Source organism: Lepisma saccharinum, chromosome 12 (assembly GCF_977018435.1).
Source record: "Lepisma saccharinum chromosome 12, izLepSacc3.1, whole genome shotgun sequence".
Lineage (NCBI taxonomy): Eukaryota > Metazoa > Arthropoda > Insecta > Zygentoma > Lepismatidae > Lepisma > Lepisma saccharinum.
In genome coordinates, this window is record NC_139240.1 from 35,750,991 (window position 1) to 35,772,734 (window position 21,744).

Here is a 21,744-nt window from a genome sequence, read left to right on the forward strand (position 1 = left end):
TTCATACACAAGCACTGTTCACGCTATGGCATAACCAAATGGCTAGTGCTCTCGTGTTTGGTGTGAGTGGTTCCAGGGTCAAATCCTGGTGGGAGTACCCCAAATTGTGGTGCTGACCTAGTGCTGTGAAGACAATTGGGGAGCACCTTGAAAAGAAGCAAGAAAACAACGGTGATGGGACTCGATGCGCTTACCATGCATCAGCCAATTAAAACCTGCTTGTCAGCTCCTGGTCCTCACAGGGCTGTTGCACTATGGAGTTTATGTTAACCATGATGCTCTCACGGCCGTTTGCATCAACATTGTACAAACCCGTGAGTTGGAAAATCCATGCATCAGGGTAATCCTTGAGTTAGGATCATTTTCCATTGCACCTATCTGAAACGACCGGGCAAGTCATGAAACCCCAGCTTTACTCTAGGATAGTAGGTAGCCTGAAAGCAAGTGCCAGCCTCCTCGATGGCGCAGTGGTTGCGTCGTCGCCTTGTAATCAAGGGGTCCCGGGTTCGATACCCAGTGGAGGTACATAGTGGTTCGGATCCCACTTTAAACTGTAGGTCCAGTCCCAATTAGCCTTACTGTGCATAAAGTGGACTTAAAACACCAAATCAACAACAAATCAAAGCAAGTGCCATACAGATGGAAGCACATGATTGGTTACCTCTTTTGAGAAAGTGTGGCATGGCTGAAATACAGAAAGAAAAGAGAAAGGATGGAGGTCGCAGATCATTGCTATCTGTAAACAGTGAAAAGCAACTGGCAAAAAAAGATTCAAGCATGTGATAAAAATGGGAAAAAACATTTACATGAATAAATTTTGATGTTATTACATCTTCCAATCATAGTAAGTAGTTTTACGGTGTTTGTAGTAGATTTCGATATATACGTCTACCTCCATGACCATTCACGATCGTTTTATGGTTATGGTTTCTCTGGCTACTGGGTGTATGTTTATGTTGCACCTGCAACTTTATGAACTCTGTACTGCGGAATGTGTGCAGTAAACATCTACCAAAGTACAGTGGAAACTTGATTTTACGTTTTTCGGGGGAACAAGCTGGAAAAACTTAAAATGTAGGAAAATTTTAAAATCGAGGAAACTCAACATTTTGTAATGTTGGGACCATCAAGATTTAATGCAGGAAAATGTAAAATCCCGGAACTTAAAATCGGGGTTCCACTGTATTTCTTGCTTTTTAAGTACATAGTTTGAGTCCATTACTTCCTGTTTTACATTTATTTAGTTTTGAAATTCTGAAGTGATACATTACCGGTTGCAGATGGCAGCCATTATTCTGCTGCACGTGGGTTAACTCCGCTTTTACTTGCCGATCTCGGAGGGTAAAGTTGACCCTCCTTTTACTCCCAGCTTATCTAACGTTTCTGTTGGTGCAACAGATATTCAGCCAATTATTGGGTTAACTCTGAGTTTACTTTTACTCACAATTAAATTGATGTCAGTGCAAAGAGGCATCAGGGATGTCTAAGATTTCTGACCACACCGCTGCAATAATCCTAAAATACTCTTACCTTTCTGCTGATTAGGGAAGCCAACTTCTCCATCTCTTCCCAAATAAACTCAGCCTCTTCACTGGTTTCAAGTTTCGTGTTCGAAACAATACTCTCACACACAGAACACTTTTTGATATCACCTGGTTTGGTCTGACAGTACTTATTCTTTGTCAAATGCAGCGAACTATCTTCGCAGACCTTTCTCTGCTCACTTGATTCAACCTTATCACCTGGACGTTTATCCTGCGCTTGCTTTGCGTATTCTGACTGGTTGACTAAGTTTTCCTCCACAATTTCTATGTCTGAATCCGAATCATCCTCTTTTCCTTGATTGCCTAAACTTTCTATCCAGGGAACTGCATCAGTTGATGCGCCAGGTTTTGGATTGTTGCACACTGCTTCTCCACGCATGGATTTTGAACCAGAGCTCAAAAGATGCAATCGTTTTGCTCTCTGCAGGGAGAAAGGACTTCCTTTCTTTTCCAAGCACTTATTTCCAATTTCGCCTTCATCTTGAGAAGATTTTCCAGCAACGCCCTCTCGCACTATCCTCTTTGGAGGAATCACCCTGACTTTTGAGAACCTAATACCTGCAGTCAAAGCTTCTGCAGTGCAAGGCATTAGATATATCATCTGTGAGATCAGTGCTAAGCTGCGTCTCACATCCGCCAGCTTCTCATCCTTACACCAGGGACTGTAGGAAAGAAGAAAAAACAACTTAATTTGTACATCATAAATGGAATAAAATTAAAGAAATTATCCAATAGGACTCAATTATTTCCAGGGCTGACCTTATTGTACTTACATAGATGTATCACTATTGGCCACAAATAGTGGTATCAGAAAGTAGCAGGTTTTCTAAAAGTCCTTCCCACATTTAAATTTACTGAAACTTTGTATCAAACAGAGGTATTTCAGTGAAATAAAGTTTGTACTGCACAGCAGTCTCTAAAGTTTTACCTGGCAACACTGGATGTCTGTCATCCTCATCACCACACCTTCAACTGGGCACCACTTACATCGATACATTCCTGCAATTTCGTCCTGAAAACCATAGGAAATGCCTACATATACACTTGCTTTGAGGTCATCCAGAATCTTTCGGCTTTTCCGCGTACACTTCCGCCTTGACATAACACCACAGTCAAAAGTTACATGGAGCCAGGTCTGGGTACTCTGCGGCCACTCCATCTGCCTCCGAATTCCTGATCCAGGAACTTTCTGACTGCAAGAGCAAAATGGGGAGGGGGTGGGGAGGGGAGGGCTCCATCTTGCTAGAAGTGCATGTCATTCTTGATACCAAGTGCAACCAGCTGGGGAAGGAGGAATGTCTGCAGGATGTTGAGGTAGGTAGCACCCGTCACGGTATCCTCCTTGAAGAAGAAAGGCCAAATTAGGAGATCCATCGACACAGCGCTCCACACATTCACGTTTGGTCTAACACTCTCGTGGGTTGGAAGACTGCCCCAGACTACGTAGTTGTGCCAGTATATCGCCATCTTGCAATTACCTGATCACTCGCAGTCATGTGATCCTCTCAACGTGCAGTGTCGCCAGGTAAAACTTTAAAGACTAGTGTGCAGTACAAAGTTTATTTCACTGAAATATCTCTGTTCATTACAAAGTTATAGTGAATTTAAATGTGGGAAGGACTTTTGGAAAACCCTGAATTGGTCAGAATTTATTTACCAATGTTTTCACAGTATTTTGGTGTTTCAAGAGTCTACATAAATGCCATCCAGCACTTTTGTACTCCAATTACAAGAATTGTTCAAAGTTGACAGAGACATTTGTGCATAAAAAAGTGGTGAATACCTTTAGAATTATAAAATTGCCGGAGGATGTACCTTCATCCTTCATGAGTATTGCATTTGCCCCAATATAGGTGGCACATGCGAATGGCCTGTAGCTCTGGTTCAATGATGTTTAGTAATCAAATTCCTTGGGAAGGAGAACGTGTAGGCAGCTGAAATTTTGAAAAGACTGTAAGCACAATATGGAGAAAAAACGATGTCACAGGCAAGAGTGTACAAATCATGTCAACAGTTTAGTAAATAACAATAGTTGCTGATGAATAAACCACATGGACAAAGTCATCCGACTGGGACATGTAAAGAGTGTTTTTCTTTTAGAAAGGGTCAAAAGAAATGCCCATAATTGGTGCACATGGATGAAGGGTGGCACATGTAATGCCATTGTCTGAAATTGCCATTCTTCACCATGACAATGCCCGTCCCCACACAATCAACCTGACAACAACAACTCCCGCTGAAATGTACTGGGAGGTTTTTCTCCATGCCCTTACAATACGGAGGGACTTAGCCCTCAATGATTATAAGATTTGTTTGAGCTCCTTAAAGAGCATCTGAGTGGGAAGAAATTGAAGACCAAAGAAGCACTGACAAAAGATGTCCTGCAGTGGCTACGACAAAAGTATGTGGGAATAGCCTGGATGATGGGAGCAGTGCCTGGCCACTCAGAGGGAATGCTTCGAGAAAGTGTCATGTTTTGGTGCTTGTAGGCCTCCCCTTTTTCTTCATGGAAATAAAAGTCTCAGCCAAGCTTGAACAACCCTTGTATCCTGAAAATTATGTAAAATTTGAAGTTTCCACTTATTCTGCACTAACATTGTTGGGAAAAAAGGATTGATTACTAACAGGTATATTAAGACTGCGATTTAATTCCATAAAACTTTAAAGCACAACTCCAGTAAATTGTAGCGTAAAATTGGAGTGACATACCCAATAATATAAAAAATATTTTAAACAACTTTGAATTGTTACAAACTTTAAGAATCTGTATCGTAAGAGTATCAGGTCAACTTTAACAGTCTTCCCATACATATTAGTGCTTGATTTTGGATTTACTTTGAACTTCTTAGTTTCTTTACAATTTACAAAGACCTACAACGTATCAAATCCAGGCTCCTAGTTTTGATTCCCATACAAATGCAAATACAAGAGCATTCACATCACTGCAGATAGCAGCAGACAATACAACATTGAAGTTGGACTCCGTGGCACAGTTTTTAGCAAAACGTCAAACAAAATCAAAACTGTTTGAAATCTAACAGAGCAAAGTGCTGTTAAAATTTCCTGCACTGTAACTTCTTATTACCATGTAAGCAGGCACGAATCCAAGGGGAGGGTGAAAGGGAATGTTTATGGATATATTATTATTTCAAATAATATTCAAGACTCATTCGTTCTGTATTTTTATCACCACGTTTAACAGGCTCGAGAAGTCCACTGTATGCTCATGATAGGCTAATCGGAACTGGACCTAAAGTTTACATTTGGATCAGAAAGAGTTTAAAAGGTGCCTTAAAAGGGAATCGGACCTGGGACAACTGCAGAGAAGGCTTCTTTATTAATCATTTTACTCCTCATATCTGACCTTCAGTTTACCGTGACAATGGGAGGAATTATGATAACAACAAAGGCATAGCAAAGGGTGGGCGAGTGCACAGGGCCTCACATGCCATGGGCTTATTATTTTTTTTTTAAAAAAAAAGTGTAATAAATAGAGGTGAGAAAAACAGATGGAAAGGGCTAATTTTTGTGGGCGATAAAACTTCAACATTATGTTTTTAACCAGTTATAAATTCTAGTGAAACATTACAATTTGAATGAATACCTCGCATTTAGTATTTTAAATAAACTGGGTGGTAGCCGTCTGATTTTAGAATATTCAGGAAGCCACACAACAACAATGAAACGATCTCTTACAAAGGTTGATAAGCGTAAACACAATTTTTGACTTCTCATAATTTAGCGGTTCGATCGAGAAACATTATACACAGAAGAAAGAACAAAAAATTCAGGAAACTTCACGTATTTGGTGAAATTTCTTTTGAAATATGACCAATTACCACAAGAACATTTCAGACGTACACAATTAAATGAGATTCACAATAATTATCCACATTCTGAAATTCAAAATGAACTAATACAGGTAAAGAGCAACAATGACAAAATTGCAATATTACAAAAAAAAAAAAAGGAAAATGAGCTAAGGCCAGAGATTTACTAACTCCACGTTAGTTTCAATATTTACTTTCCTTAAGTTCGAAACTTCTTCTTTTACATTCTAGATTATTTTGTAAGTGAACGTGACCTAACACAAAACAGCACAACAATGTTTAACATGCAACAGTTATTGTTCATTGTTGAAGCTTGTTACGGTAGCTATGAAACTACATCCAACAACTGACGACCAGGCATGCATAAGAATTATATTGTACTAAAGCTTCAATCCGGATATCCATTCAAAAGTGGAGAGATGCTGGCAGTTGCAGGATAGTACGTAATTTTGAATTTTATGATTATTCAGTCGTTTTTCTGTAATTTCTGACTAACAGCGATGATGTGATTAAATTAACCCATATATGCCCACTGCCCCATTTTTGGGGCGCTATGGTTTAAAATTTTTCAAAAGTTACTCCTTACTCACAACGGATTTTGGTTGTTGTGTTTGAATGTGGTTAGCACTCCTGTACATAACCTTGACATTGCACCCTTTGCAGCAGCAGTGTGAGTATGGCAGGTATTGTTGTCTTGAAACACGTAAGTATAACAGTAATTAATTAATTTATTTGCACGTCTTGTCATTTTTTTCTAACTGGAGTACAGTCAGGAAGCACCATATGCAATTTACTTAATTTTTCATTAATTAATTCTGTTGAAAACTTGATTTATGTGCTACACATGGTTATTTCTAATCATATGCCCCAAAAATTGGGCATTGGCCGGCTACGTGTTTTCTTGCAATGGTAGTCTACGTCGTTTCTTTTATCATTATATTTTACATCCATTTCCATTTATTTCTTACACTGTTTAAATGTGAATATTAGAACCGACATTATCTGCTAATATTGACTCTCGTGTGTAATCCTATAACACACTTCTGTTTGTTATTTTTCTCACTTTTCAACTTCTACGATTTACAAGAACAAATTAATCTGTGTGCATGTATAATACATACACTGTGTGTGTGTGTGTTTTGTTAGCTTATTTGTACATTTTTCTTTTGCTTTGCAGATTCTGGAAAGGTGCGACAAACAGCTAACAAATACTGCTATCTACACCTGCCCTTCACAAAATCATATGCTGAGTGACGAGGAAAGTGGTGATGACTATGGAGATATGAATCATATATCAGGGAATCAACTTCAAGCAGAGGGAGGACTTTAGGCTACAGGCAAAACAGAAAATGGTGTTGAAGAAGTAACTATTGGTGTTGCTGATCTCGTGAATAATCAGTGTGTTTCTCTTACAACAGGCAAATCTGATCATTTTGATGGTCCTAGTATTTCCAGCCAAACTGGCATTTCAGCAACTTCGGGAACACCTCTCCCAGATAAGCCTGTGCAATCGCCAGCAATTTCAGACGAAGATCCGTCAGTTTATCATAATCAAAAGGAGCGAAGAATAGAAGTGAATGAAACTAAGCAAGCGAGAAAAACAAATTCTCCTCTGCCAAAAAAGTGAAGGTTCACCAGGCCATAAGCGGACAAATGATGATTTACCAATATCTCCAGGACGAGAATAAACGAACAGATTTTACAAACACAAACAGGTCTTCTGTTGATTTTTTAAGATGTCTTGAGATGATAAATTAATTAATGTGATTGTCACAGGGTCGAAAAGTATGCCATGCTTAACGGTAATCATAATGTGGATGTTGCAAATACAATAGGCTTTTGATTGCTGTTTGTATGAAGGAATCGTACTGGCAGCTTCTTGTATTTCCAATAAGTTGCAGTGTGGACAATGCTTGCTAGTTATACATAATCACTCCAGCAGGAAGAGGGAAGGAAGGTTTCGACTTTTATGTTTCATATTGAACATGTGCAGTGTTACCTTCAAAGATACATTGGATTGGATTGATTTGGTGTTTTAAGTCCACTTTATGCACAGTAAAGCTAATCGGGACTGGACCTACAGTTTAAACTGGGATCCGAACCACTTGTGCCTCCACCGGGTATCGAACCCGGAACCCCTTGATTACAAGGCGACGACGCTACCACTGCGCCATCGGGGAGGCCCCTCAAAGATACAGCACTCGTCCTTGCTTTGAAAACTTCCTTACATAAGTGTATGCACATTATCCATCTATGGATACTTACTGAAACACAAATGTAAAAATTATAATGCTTTTTGCTTTGATTATGTATCATTAGTAATTGTTTAACATTACCTGAACATATCATTTGTAAAACTCCTGTTAGAGTAGTAAAATAAATAAATATAACTATGAAACAAAAATAAAATTGGTTTCAATAACATGCAGCCTCCAGTGCTCCATTTTTGGGGCAGTGTGCATTTCAAAAATGAAATGTCAAAAAAATAAATTCTCACATTTTGCATCATCAACTGAACACAAATTGTGAGTGTTGTCAATATAAACAAATTTTGAACTAAGAAAAGAAGTTGGGCATATATGGGTTAAAGAAAGGACACTTACAAGGACAGCCATGCCCAGATCGAGATTAGAACTCTCGTGGCAAGATCGAAAGACGGCCACTTAACATACTCGGTCACCAAACCGGCATGTTTATGTTATTAATGCTACATTGATTTGGCTTATTTTACTTCTCTTTTCTGCCACTTTTGGCTACTCGCGAAGATGAAGATGATGGGACAGTCACAAAGAACACCCATTCGAACCAGGGACCCTTATTAATGCTATACATGTTCAAACGGTGTTTGTCTGTAAAATAGATAAACCCTGTGGCCAACAGGTCTTAGAGTGCCAAAGCCTGCCAACCAGATTTCTGTTAGATGGCGCCTAGTGAACTCATAGAACCCCATCACCGCTGCTGTATACAGCTTGATAGATTACATTCCAGAATGAATGCTAGTTATTCTCTTTATCTGCTATTTTATCTACTAACTATATCCTGTGTGTTATATTTTGTGCTAACAAAATATAACACACAGGATTTTCCTGAAGTAACTTGGATTCTTGCTGTAACATGATTATCCCTTGTTTCCATATGAAATGCACTATAGTTGCTAACCAAGGCTTTTTTTTTTTTTTTTCACATTACGTTTCCACCCTATATCTCATGGATTCATGGATTCTAGTTATTCTGATAGCAAGAAAAACTGTAATCTATCCCGATAACGTTTTTTCCTACCGTTTGGTAGGAGACGTCATGGAAGTTCCACCTAGGACAATGGGCCTGCCTCTGCGTTGGTACCCCTATACTAAGTGTGATAGTACATGATGTTTTCCGAGCTGTACGAGTTAGTCAGTTCTGGAATATTGCTGGGTCGGGAACATCCTACGTTTGGTCAGCATCCACTGTTGTTATGCTGGGGTAAACATGGCCAGTTTGCCACATTTTAATTACAGTAATAACCATAATCCTTGAGATTTTCCCATCTCACTTCAGGCAAATGTAGGTGTGTAATGAAGTAAGTCTTCATAGCCAGTGTGTATGTAGGTATGTAGAAAGTAGGTATATAATGTAAGACTACTAGCGGTTCTTCCTTTTGGGTCTGCGAAGTAATTCCTTAAGCTCGTAGGTTAGGTTGAGTGATAGGAATTTCAAGTATTCTGTGCAATTTTCATTACCTTAGATTTGTGTATGTCAGTATCTGCAGACTCAAAAGGAAGAATGGTGTATTACAAGAGATTGCTGTGGACATGAAAGCGAGATCTTGTTATATACAGATGCAAATCGACATTTATATCGGGTGTATTTGCAAGCGATATATCAAGTCGATTGCAGTTGGTTCTCCGGCGCAAGGCTGTAAGGTACAAATGGCCTTGCGTCCCTCTTCCAACTGAAAGAAAGAGGCCCTCACAGATGGTAGAGACGTTGATGGCGTTGTGAGACTTTGAACTGACATCTACCTGTACCAACGCTATTTGGGGCCATCTTTTCAGGACCTTGCGAAACATAGATTGCCCACGAACCATATCAGATGGAAAGCACATCAGATGTCTAACATCACGGCCTCAAAATCAACAACGCAAGGATCCATTCTAGGTTCCGAAATGTGGAATCTAAACTTGGAGCCATCTCTCTCTCTAAAAAAAAAAAAAAAAAAAAGGAAATATATTTCGCAGATCAAAAGCACAATTGACTTTGCAGATCACGTAATAATTGTTATGGAAGGTAATTCAAGAACAGAGGTGGAAAGATAGACCAGTATTGCGATAAACTCTATCGGAGACTTGTGGGATACGGCAAAATTGACGATTGTCACCCAGAAGACCCACTTCATAATCCTAATGGGTAAGCTGAATGCTAAATGATAAAAACTCAGAAAAATCTCAGAAGAGTAAAGGAAGCTAAATATCTAGGTGTGGAATTACAAGAAATGCAATGACGACTTTGATTATGTAACTTCAAATGCTGAGCCTGTAATAAATAAATTGGTAGCAATAGATTCGAACACATTCAGGTCCCCAATGTCGCTTATAAACCCATACATATTCATAATCTACAACGCGACAGTTTCTTTCGACGGACCAATCTGAGAAGACTACCTAAAATATACAACATATGTAACCAAAATAACATCATCACAAATGAAGCCCAAATAATCAAACACAGAACAGCCATATACTGGTGCAAGGAAGGCCAAGAAGAGAGAAGTTACGAAGTAATTGGCAGATATGCCCCTACCATTGCAGAATTAACTCCCATATCATCCAGGAGTGGAAGGAAGAATGGACTAACAGCCTCCACGGCAGGAGACTGTACCACTTCTTCCCATGCATAAGAGAGAGGCTGATAACGGCAGATTACTGTCGTTGACGTCTCCAATGACGAACGGACACTTCACTTTCGGTATATAGTTGACCAGATTCATAGTTTCCAAATTCCTCAGTACACAAAATAACTCTATGTTAAAGTGCTGCTTCTGTCTCTCCATTTTTAATGCCCATTCGATGTGCACTTTGCAAAAGCTGGCTCACTGACCACCTATTTACAGGAACACCAGCATAAGAACAAATCACAGAGCTCACTAATAAAAATAGACTCTCTCTTTGTTGTGAAATGTTGATAGTTCTAATAAAACAAATTTGACCTTTAGCCGCCGGATCTATCTTCTGCCTGTATTCTCGTTCACGCCGGTGCATTTTCAAGCATGCACTTTTCACACTTGCCGCAAAGTGCAAAAAAAATTGTCACTCAAGAACTAATTGTCGTAGACAGATGAAATTAGTTTTGTTTTGTTTCCTAAAGACAGGACTTTTAGCGAAGATAAAATTTATACGTTGTGCCTCCCAATAATTAGTGTTAAACGAAGAAGAAGAATTTTTAAAAAAGTTGGCATGTACCCCTCTCAATAGATCTGGAATTTCGCTTCTAGAATCAGCCCTATTGATGCTGGATGGACCAAATTTGGAGGGAAGCACGACAAAAGATCACTCTATCAGGATATGTAATGTACATGCCGCAACTTTGATAAATGAACGGAAATTACGGGGTTCAGAAATTTTGCGTAATTACGGAACATTTCAAACTATGAGCCTTTGCCCCCGCTTCCCCCCGGACCCTTAATTTTCGGATGTTACTTAAAATGTTGCTTTTTACTCGTTCTTACATTTAGAATTTTCAATTGTTCAAAAAGATGGAGTAGTTCAGCAGTTATAGCCTCTTATCTTCAATTTATCGCATACACAGTGCGGTCCATAAGTTCCCGGACTAAGGCAATAACAAATTCGAAGTCAAAGGCATATGAGTTTTGACTGTTTATTTACTAAAAATAAGATCCATTTGATGAAATACATTGCTCAACATGAGTTTTCAATCTCTTCATGGCCTCAGAAAAGTCTTCTTTCAGAATTGTCTTGAGTTTGCCGGTCACAGCCTTCTGGATCTCCTCAATCGAGTCGAATCTTGAACCCTTCAGGTGCATTTTCAGATTTGGTAAGAGGAAATAGTCCAGAGGTGAAAAATCTGGTGAATAACGTGGACGGTGCAATGTTGAGACTTGCTTTTCAGCAAGGAACTGGCAATTTATTGCTGCCGAATGAGCCAGGGCGTTGTCGTGCAGCGGGAAAAAATCACGAGAGGTGAAGAGATCCACAAAACCACTGTTTTGGGGATGTTTAGTGTTTCTTCTATCATCCAGGACGTCACTTTCTAATCCTCTTTAATCAATTGAGTGACAGCTGCGATGTTCTCGTTGGTCAGCCGACCACTGCGTTCATTGTCCTTCACTGTCTCCCAGCCCTCACGAAAACGTTTGCGCCACTCAAAAATGGTTGTCTGACACACACACACACAACACCAGGTTATATCAGACATCCGCACTTTTCAACAACAACGGCTAAACTGATGCCTCTCAGCATGCCTGTTCAAAAGGGTTCAAACTACATAGTACAACAGTCGTCCACTAGATGGAGTTAATAGGAAGGCTGCAAAAAAATCAATCCGAGAACGTATGGACCACACTGTGTAGAAACAAAAGAGATACAATGGGCTTTTTCAGATGGTGCTTCTTAATAATAGTAACAATGGATGTATTGTTTTGTAATTACAGTATATAATACCTTTATACATAAACTAATGAACAAAAAGACAGAACTGAAATACAGTGTATAATTTCCAAGAAATAACGAGTTAATTGCTGCCATGTGCTACACGTGGTCGGGGCAAATTCCAATAATGGGGCCTTTGCCCCTGCGTCCCCCCTGAATCCTTAAGTGTCAGATGTTGCTTTTTACTTATTCTTGCTTGTAGAATTAATTTCTCTAAAAAAGATGAAGTAGTTTACAAGTTATAGCCTCTTCTAGAAATCTATTCCATAAAAATATGGCGGTAACAAAGCGAAACGAAGGGAAACAAAGGACTTTTTCAAACTTGCTTCTTAATAATAGTAACAATGGATATATTGTTTTGTAATTCGAGGATGTCATACCTTCGTATCTATACTGAAGATCAAGACATGAAATATATCTTGTGGAGATTTTGAGAAATTGCATGTTAATTGCTGCCATCATCTGGCATTAAGGCTCGGCTGGACCTTTGGCATTCGAATGGGCGATTTTTTTCAAATTCTCCTCTCTATTCGAAAAACCTCTTGCATATTTCAAAATATGAAAAATTACATACGCATAGAATTCCTACTAGAGCATTGACGCAAATTTCCGTGTACTTTTCTTTTACTGTTGTCTAGATATTATCAATAGTTTAATAGACTTACGTAATCACGAACATTTCGTTAAGGGTGATTTTTTTAACCAATACTTGTACTTCGGTAAAACATCGAGGAGAAAACTTCATTACTGAAATTTGCCAATACTTCATTCTATATTACACTAAGACCATGGTATATTTACCCACAGGGTTAGAATTCATGTGCCAGTCCTTTTCCTCAGGAGCACTGGAGTGTGCAGTCTCTCTATCTTCAGCTCTTCATCTTCTCCGGAGAGACAGAGAGAGAGAGAGAGTCTCTCTTCCTTTTGGAAAAGGAGGGAGACACACACACACAAACACGCGAGAGAGAGAGAGAGAGAGAGAGAGAGAGAGAGAGAGAGAGAGAGAATAGAGGGAGGAAGAAGGTATTCCCTACCTGGGCCAGTGAGAGAGAGAAAAAGAGAGAGAAGAAAAGAAGATCTCTCTCTCTCTCTTTCCTGCTCTCTCTCCTTTTCTAGTCTCTTTTGTTCTACTCCTTCTTTCTATCTTTCGATAAAGAGAGAGAGAGAGAGAGAGAGGAACCTAAAAAGGAAAAAAAGAGAGGAGAGAAAGAGAGAGAGAGTTCACTTTCTTTCTTTGAAGGTGGGTGGAGGATTGCTCACCCTTTTCTTCTTCTTCTTATCTCTCTCTCTCTCCTGAGAAAGAAGAGGCCCCTTCCTTCCTCCTCCTCTTCTTCTTCTTCACCCTCTTCTTCTCTGCCCTCTTCTGCATATCCCTCTTTCTTTCCCAGGGAGGAGAGAGAGAGAGAGAGAGAGAGAGAGGGGGAGGGAGAGAGAGAGTGAGAGAGAGAGAGAGAGAGAGAGAGAGAGAGAGAGGTGTCTCTCTCTCTCTCTCAGAAGACAGAGGAAGGAAAGAGAGAGGAGGAGAGGAGGGGGAGGAAAGGAGGGTTTTCTCTCACCACCACCAGGGGAGAGAAAGGAAACCTCTCTCTTTCTCTTGTGCCCTCCCCCTTTGCCACCCCCTTCCCACCAGGGGAGAAACCACCCTCCACTCCCAACTTGTCTCTCTTTTACAGAGACAGAGCTTATTTCTCTCTCTCTGGCTCTTTCTACTTCTTCTTATCTCCTCACAGGGAGAGAGACTAGGGGAGGGGAAGGGAAGAAAGAAGTCCTTCCCCTTTCACCCGAGAAAGAGAGAGTAAAGAGAAAGATTTCTTTCTCTATGAAGAAAGAAAGTGACTGTTTCTCTCTTTTGGCCTTTACCCCCCTCCCCCCCGAATGGAGAGAGAAAGTAACTTCCCCCCTCTGATCCCCTGAGAGAAAGAGATAAACACCCCTGGCTAGAAGAAGAAAGAAAACACTCTTACCTCTCTCCTGGAAAGGGGGGGGGGCTAAAGGCTCTCTCTCTCTCGATAAAGAGAGGGAAGAGAAAAGAGAAGGAAAGAGAGACATGCCCCCTCCCTCTTTCTCTTTATAGCATCTTTCTCTCTCTCTCTCTCAGAGAGAGAGACTCTACCCTCCCCTCGAAGAGAAAAGTATCTCTTTCTCAGAGAGAGAGAGAGAGTTCCTGTCCACCCAGGTGGGTCAGATTTCTTTTGAAGAGGGGCTAGAATTGTAACGTGGGGGGGTGCTTTCCTCTCTCAAAATGGCAACGGGGGTATTTTAAGGAGGCTTTGCATTTGCCACTGGTTCTCCCCTGAGTTCTTCACTGCTTTTATTTGAAAATGTTGATTTTCTCAAAATTTCGGAGGGGGCTGTAGCCTCTTAAACCACCCCCCCCTCTGCCAGCTCTATTTTTTTATTTGCAACTATGGTCTAAAAAAGCCACGAATCCAACTAAGATAAACCTACCCATATTTAAATATGATCTTAAAACATTGAACTTATTAATTGGATTGGATTAAAATTAATTAATTCTTGCACGAGAGCGGCGTTCCTCAAGAAGGCTCAAGTGATAACAAAATGAAAAACTATGCAATAATTCTAATATGTATATGGCAGACTCTACCATATCACCACAGATTTTAAAATTCAGCTAGCGACAGTAAAATAATATATAATGGAGAGCTTATTATTATTATGTAATGTTACATGTGATACAGAAAACACAGAAACATTGAAAATCACATACTGTGCTCATTATTTCTTTTATACAAAGGTAATTAAAATTTTCATATAAAATAAAATAAATTCGAAGAAATACGGTATATACATTTCATAATATCTTTGCTGATGTATGCCTGAAGATTTTGTATCTATGCACTTTGAGATGTAAATTTTAAAGAATGGATCGGGGCTTTGCATTGTGATCTCACCCAGGCCCTGCAATATGTTGCTACCCTAATGGATAACAATAATAACCATCTCTTCCGTTCTGGACCCCTTAAAAGAGTTAATCCATAGAGCATAGTCATCTCGTGCTAAAAGAACCATATAGTTATTGTTCATATAAAACAGTGTAATTGTACGGGTTCGGTTAGGTACCAGACTCCAAAATTTGCTCCTCCCAACAGTAATTTCTGGACCCACCACTGTATGTAAGACTGAGGTTCCCCTCTACTTCCACGCTAACATCAAATGCACTAACCTTGGACTTAGCAACAACTCCTCGACAGAATATGGACAATCATCAGCATCATCCTTTGCTTGTTTCGGTTTCCGTTCCAACTCAAACTGTCCAATGTCCTCGTCTGTTTTTTCTAACTCACTGATCTCTATCCTGAGTATCCTGCGACAACCTAAAATAAGTGACGTGCAGTTGCGCTCCACGTCGTTTGACTCTATGGACATCGCCTCCACAAGATGCGACAAAGGACCGATGATTTCAGAATCACTTAGGGAGCATTCGGGTTCCGGTTCGACTGACTTTAAGATGTGCTGGTGGGACGTGAACCCAGCATACGAGATTGAAAAAGGTGGCTGTGTGCTTTCAACGACAGGTTTGGTGATCAACTTCATGTACAATTTCTTCTTCCGTGGATCAACTAATCTCCAAAATCCACCGATGTGCACAAGTTCGTTTTGTTCCCGAGGAAATTTCTCTGGTGCTGATGACACGAAGTTTCCTCCCAACAAATATGGAACTATGTGTGTTCTGAATATGTGTGCTGCAAGAGAGAAATTGGTATGCTTTCAAACCATGAACAGGTAATGTATAATGTAATTATTGTGACAATAATATATGTACCAGTCCACTACACGAAACACTTGAACATCATGATAAAACACACTTTTAAAAATATGCCCAGGAGATAGACTATGAGAGGGAGAGAGATATTCCATTCTAGAATAGCCTACAAAGCTCGACATTTCTAAACTAAAAATTGCATAACATTATGCTGCCACATAAAAAGAGCAATATTCACAAAATAATTTGGATTTTTTGGAAAACAGTTTTATGTAGCTATTTCCAACATACAAATAAAAAACGAACATGCAAAGGTTTTGTTGCAACAACACCACACCAATCTACCAAATATGTTCAAAGAATTGCAGAAGAGATATTTGGAACATTAACCCCTAAGGCCAGTTTGACGTACAGCGTACTGACCTACACGTTCTACCACAGGCAGTTTGACGTACACCATACGTCCGCATCATGGCTCTAAATGAATGCCTGTTCCGTGCCGTCTATTGGCACGGAAAGAAACAAATTTTCTTCTGCTTGCTAGTGAGACTGTATTTTACTGCCACCTAGTGTCATTTTGCAAAAATATTTCGAAGTTACTTTTGTTTGTCCCTTGTTTGCGGTAGTTTTTCATAAAAAAGGATGGTGGGGAACAGCAGATTGAAGGGTCTTGTAAATGACAAAATCCAAAGACGACGTGTTGTGTGCAGCAAACATGGAAAACGGAGAGAGATGGTTTACTGGTGTGTTGACTGTAATGTTGGTTTGTGCCTTGATACATGCTTCAAGGTGTTTCACACAAAATTGGACTTCTAAGGGCAAAAGAAGAAAGAAACAGGGACTGATGCTCAGGCAAAGTAACAACATAATGTGAGTGCTGACTATTCAATATTATACATTACTAAATTATTGTATTGTATTAATACTTTCTGAATAATGTTTGCAGGTATAATAAACCCATGGATATGTACTTTACTTATGTCGAAAGTTTCAATTGAATTGCATTAGTGGTTCCGAAGAGTCAGCATTTTAAACAATGCTGTGAATCTACAGTGTTTCCGAGTTTAAAATTACCGCTCAGGCCCTAGACTTCTGGGTATTAAAATTCCGGCTTTAAGGGTTAATTAATTAAGAAATTGATGCATGGTCCTGGTAAAACATAGGATAAAAAGTAATACTGACAAGGATTTGGAAGACATGAAAGATATGTCACTGAGAAATCAACATTGCAAGAGTATACAATATAGAGAGACCAGCAATATATATCTACCATTTTAATATATATCCTATAGTAACACAATACAGCTAATGTAAAGCAAGACAGTGATAATTGATAGCTAACATAATGCTAGCTTGATAGCTAACATAATTTGTAAGACAATAATACAATACTGTTCACTTAGTCTTATTTTTTGAAAACCACATGAGGCAAATAGCCACCATTCTGTGTTGTACACACAGTCGACGAACAAAGTTATCCATTACAGACACCAGCATTACAGGTGAAATTGGCTGGACCTCTTCCTTAACTGTTCTTTTCAGGGTCTCTACGTTAGGATACATATTCAAAAACTCTGCTCTTGAGGTACCCCCAGAGAAAGAAATCGCAGGCAGTCAATGTGTGCTGTGCAGCTATCATACAATGCACCATACATTTTTAAAAAAATATGCCTCTACCACAAAAGCAGGTTGTTCAGGGGTCCAACGCTCCACTGCTACAAAAATGGCATCTCTCGTGTTCCTACCCAGCATGCTGGGTTTCATTCATCCCTACTGCAACCTTCCCGATGGCGCAGTGATAGCATCACCATGCAATCATGGGATTCCGGGTTCGATACCCGGTTAACGCACATAGTGGTTGGATCCCAATTTAAACTGTAGGTCCAGTCACGATTAGCCTTACTGTGCATAAAGTACACTTAAAACACCAAATCAATCAATCAATCACTCATCTGTATTGTGGGGCTGTAGAGAATACCAACCTTTGAATGTATTAGATATATATTGCCGGACACTGTAGAATGCAATTGTAACCAACATTATTTGCATTAGGTTTACATGGCATTAACTGTAATGTGAAATTCAAAATGTGCTTTACTTTTTGTTAATAAAACTGCTTCAATCAACATAAATCTGTCTCTAGGGGGACAACAGAAGGAGATTCATGTTTCAGCACTAAAGAAAATTTGATATTTACAATTGTGAGTCTATATTTAATTCCATATTTTGTTAAAATAACACCAGTTATTTAGTACATATAAATCTGTTCCCTGCTGATCACATTAGGATTATTTTTTCAAGATTAAAGATATGAGTTCTAATATTTTAGCTACCATACCACGCACCTTTCACATCTAACTTTACAGGTGAGAAAACCACGTCTGGCAACTTCTCTGTTTGGACCTCAGCTGTGACACACTGCTTCTTAATTGGGACTGCTGCAGACTTGAAGCTGTTTCTGTAACAAGATGTGCAAGAAAGTTAATAAAGGGGTTTGCATTTTGTTAAGTGTACGCAATTAGTAATGAGGATGATTCACTCAGGTGGATGAGCGTGTTGAGCTGTTTAGTCATGGCCTAGCGACAGGTGTTCCTTTGTGAATTTGCTTTAAGTCCTTGTTGTGCTCACTAAGCTCCGCGACAGGTTAAGTTTGCAGCAACTTTTCACATAATTAGACACAAACTTGCACGCAGAATATAGTTCCGCTGCAATACTGTGGATTTTCTCACTGTCTGTGACATGAACAGCTCGGCGGTTGAGGCAAGACTGGCACGGGAGATGCTTGAGTGCAGATTTCACGCGGATTAATACATGAAACCTGCTGCAAACTTAACCTGTCGCAGGGCTTAATCATGATTACACCTACAGTTTGAACTGAACCAGGGTGCGCGCACGCAGAAAGGAAGCTGATGGGGCTATAGCCCCTCCCGAAATTTTGATAAACTCAAAAATGAAAGCAGTACAGGACTCAAAACCCGCAAGTAGTGAATGCAAATTCTTTTAAAATGACCTCCGATTACAATTTTCAACCTTGAGCAACTTTTCAAACAAGGTTAAAATGGGAATTACAAAATATTTCATAGTGTACTGTGCAAGAAGATATCTCTGTCACAAGACACAACAAATAATAATAATTAATAAATAAAAGGTAAAGAGAGAACCATAAGGCCCAAAAAATGAAGGCAATATTCTATGCCAAGCTCCCCACAGAGCAACAAAGAATCCCCAAGTAGAGAGGAAGCTCATATAAATGCTATAAGATGTACTATTAAAGAGTATTAAAAATTTAGTATTCACTGAAAAACAAAATGTTGTGAAATATGTAAAAAAAATTAAATGAACCAGAATGGTCCATTGCCACTTCTGACGAGACTGAACATGAAGGTTCCACTCCAGTCCATTTCGAGCCCTGAGAAGAATACTATACCATCACGGAGGCCCTATTCATCATTTCATCTAATTAGTTTTCATCTTCATCACCACAACTATCCAACAGTATCCCAAAAGCAACGTAAAAATAAGAAATACACAAATACAAAACAATTGAGATTATGTTCATGGACAATATGAACTGTTTCAAATATGAGTTATGATTACTATGATTGAAAAATGCTAATTGAAAACTGGTGAATGTGTTTGTTATGTAGAGGGGTGTGCACCACGAGGAAGTATGCACAAGTTATAAAACCAAGCAATATTACAATGCAATAAGAGAAATAAATAAAAGTTAACATACAAATATTATACGAAAAAATTTTCACTAAATAAAAGGTTATTTATAGATGTACTGGATTAGTAAGATTATCGTTAGTTTCCCAGCAAACTCATATGCCTATATCGACTGATACCAATAGGTTATCAGCCAATACAGTATATTCTTAGCATATGCTCTGATTTTCAAACCTTTGACATGTCCTTTTCAATTGTACAAATATTTATTGTTCTTTCCAGTTGTACTATTGTTATTTTTAATCTTTGTAACTTAATTTATGTGTTTATTTAATATTTAGACCTGTTACTGATGATGTCACAGAATAGTGACTAACCTGTATGTATATCTCTTGCAAGACCTGTTGCCATGATAATTATGGACTGTGTTTTGTTTTTAGTTTTGGCTTTTGAGTTTTTTGTTGGTGCAGTTGATTTATTGATTTGCTCTATTTTACTTTGCTTTTTGTGCCACTTTTATTTGGTTAATTTTTCAAAGATGGGGATGAGTGATGATATTATGAAGTTGATGAATGGGCACTCACAAAAATCAATGCCCAGGCCAGGATTCGAAGCTGGGAATACTGGCATCGTAACGCGATGTGCTAACCACTACAGCACGGGGGTCGGCTTGTTGGTGTGTTAAAGTGTTGTCAAGCTGAATTATAAGACACTGCTATTTCTTTCAAATTACAATGGAATTACGCACATAAGTATTTTTCTTTGTAAGAAGTAAAATATACTTCTTTCCGTGAGCAAAAACTTGAATTTGATTTTTAAACAATGAACGAGAAAGAATTACCCATACCCTTAGCATCAAGGGAATGCTGCAAGTTCTCATGTGAACACTTTCTTGGGTTTCATTTAAATAATGTTCTTTGATTAAATGAGCATGAGTATCCCTTACGGAAAAGACTGATTAGGATGTGGAAAGTACATAAATAAAATAACCCAACTTACACATTTGGAAAACCAGACTCCAGTTTGGAATTCGCTGGATGTGCTGAGCTATGAGCTTCCTGAAGCGCAGGGGAATCATACTTGGTCCTGATGACTCCAGATTCCAACTGTTTACATTTGTCTTGAGCAGATTTTACTTCCAGATTCTGTGGAATGTGAAAGATGAAATGCTATTACTTACAAGGGCAAGATGACTAAGTCTGAACACAGCATCAAGTGAAATGGGGAACCACACTTACGAGATCAATTATTTGCCTGTGTTGCTGCATGAAATATGGAAGACAAAAAAAGTCTGGCCCAGGTTCTGATTGTTTAATTTTGAATTCATCATGGCCTACAGGCATTTTGTACATGGTTCGATTTATAATTATGCCTGGCAACACAAACTTTAGTTTTAGTGATTACTTCATGTACATTTTCAGGAGAACGATATTTCCCTTCCGATATTCCCATATGATTATTTGTTTACGAACAGCCATTTGCTTACTTTCGTCTTGGATACAGACAGCTATTGCCATCTACTTCATGTACATGGGGTGCGAAGGGATATCTCATCACTAAGTGCTTTCATTGTTAGGTTAAGTAGGTCAAGACAAGAGCTCTTAGTATTAAAATAATACTCCTAAATGTTTTAAACACTTCATCACGTAATATCTGGTCTCAAACTCAAAACCCTCTTCGAGTCTTGCATAAGAACCTGCAAAAAATCATAATTTTTCTGGTAACTAATAATTAGCAAAATTCATAACTATGCTAATTAGTTTTCCAAGCTTCGAACTTACTCCCACAATAATTTCCAGTATTATAACGCACTTCCTAATTCTCGAATAAGACTTGCGAAAAATCATTAAACATTCGGAACTGTTACCAAATGTCCTTGTACCTTGATATTACAGTTCAAAGAAATCTTATTGATGATCAGGAAATATGCGACTTACAATAACTTCTGCATTTATCGCTGGGTTTCCACTTATTGTGCAAAATCAAATTAGCATTCAATGTTAATTGGACATTACACGTTGTCTAGTACATTTTGAAAGAGTACACTTTCTCTCATCTTCAGGTGAACAAATTTCCTTCCTTTTGCTGGTGGCAGGGATCAAACCTCCAAAAAACTGTGGTTTTACTGCAAATCCGATATGCTAAAAAATAATAATAATTCTGTATTAAATTTTGCTAATTCTGTATACATTTTTCTAGTTTGGTGTTCGGTATTATCCTTTTTAGCATCTTCTTGCTGGTGAATGATGTTCAAATTTTGAACCAATTATTCTTATCTTTTGCGAAAACCCATGGAGGTATGGTAAGCAGATTTATCCAGAATTTTCTATCTG

The 21,744-nt window shown here is 38.8% G+C and overlaps 1 protein-coding gene across 3 annotated transcripts in view; it reads right to left on the reverse strand.

Annotated features, from left to right (window-relative positions):
* The window catches only part of mus304 (mutagen-sensitive 304), a 59,159-nt gene that overhangs the window by 15,072 nt on the left and 22,343 nt on the right, over positions 1-21,744 (reverse strand). For all 3 annotated transcript variants that reach the window (XM_083132078.1, XM_083132079.1, XM_083132080.1), the window contains exons 3-6: positions 20,411-20,556; positions 18,088-18,200; positions 15,203-15,722; positions 1,531-2,206 (exon numbers count right to left, since the gene is read on the reverse strand). In XM_083132078.1, the coding sequence (XP_082988204.1) occupies positions 1,531-2,206; positions 15,203-15,722; positions 18,088-18,200; positions 20,411-20,556 (1,455 nt within the window). The remainder of the gene's footprint in view (positions 1-1,530; positions 2,207-15,202; positions 15,723-18,087; positions 18,201-20,410; positions 20,557-21,744) is intronic.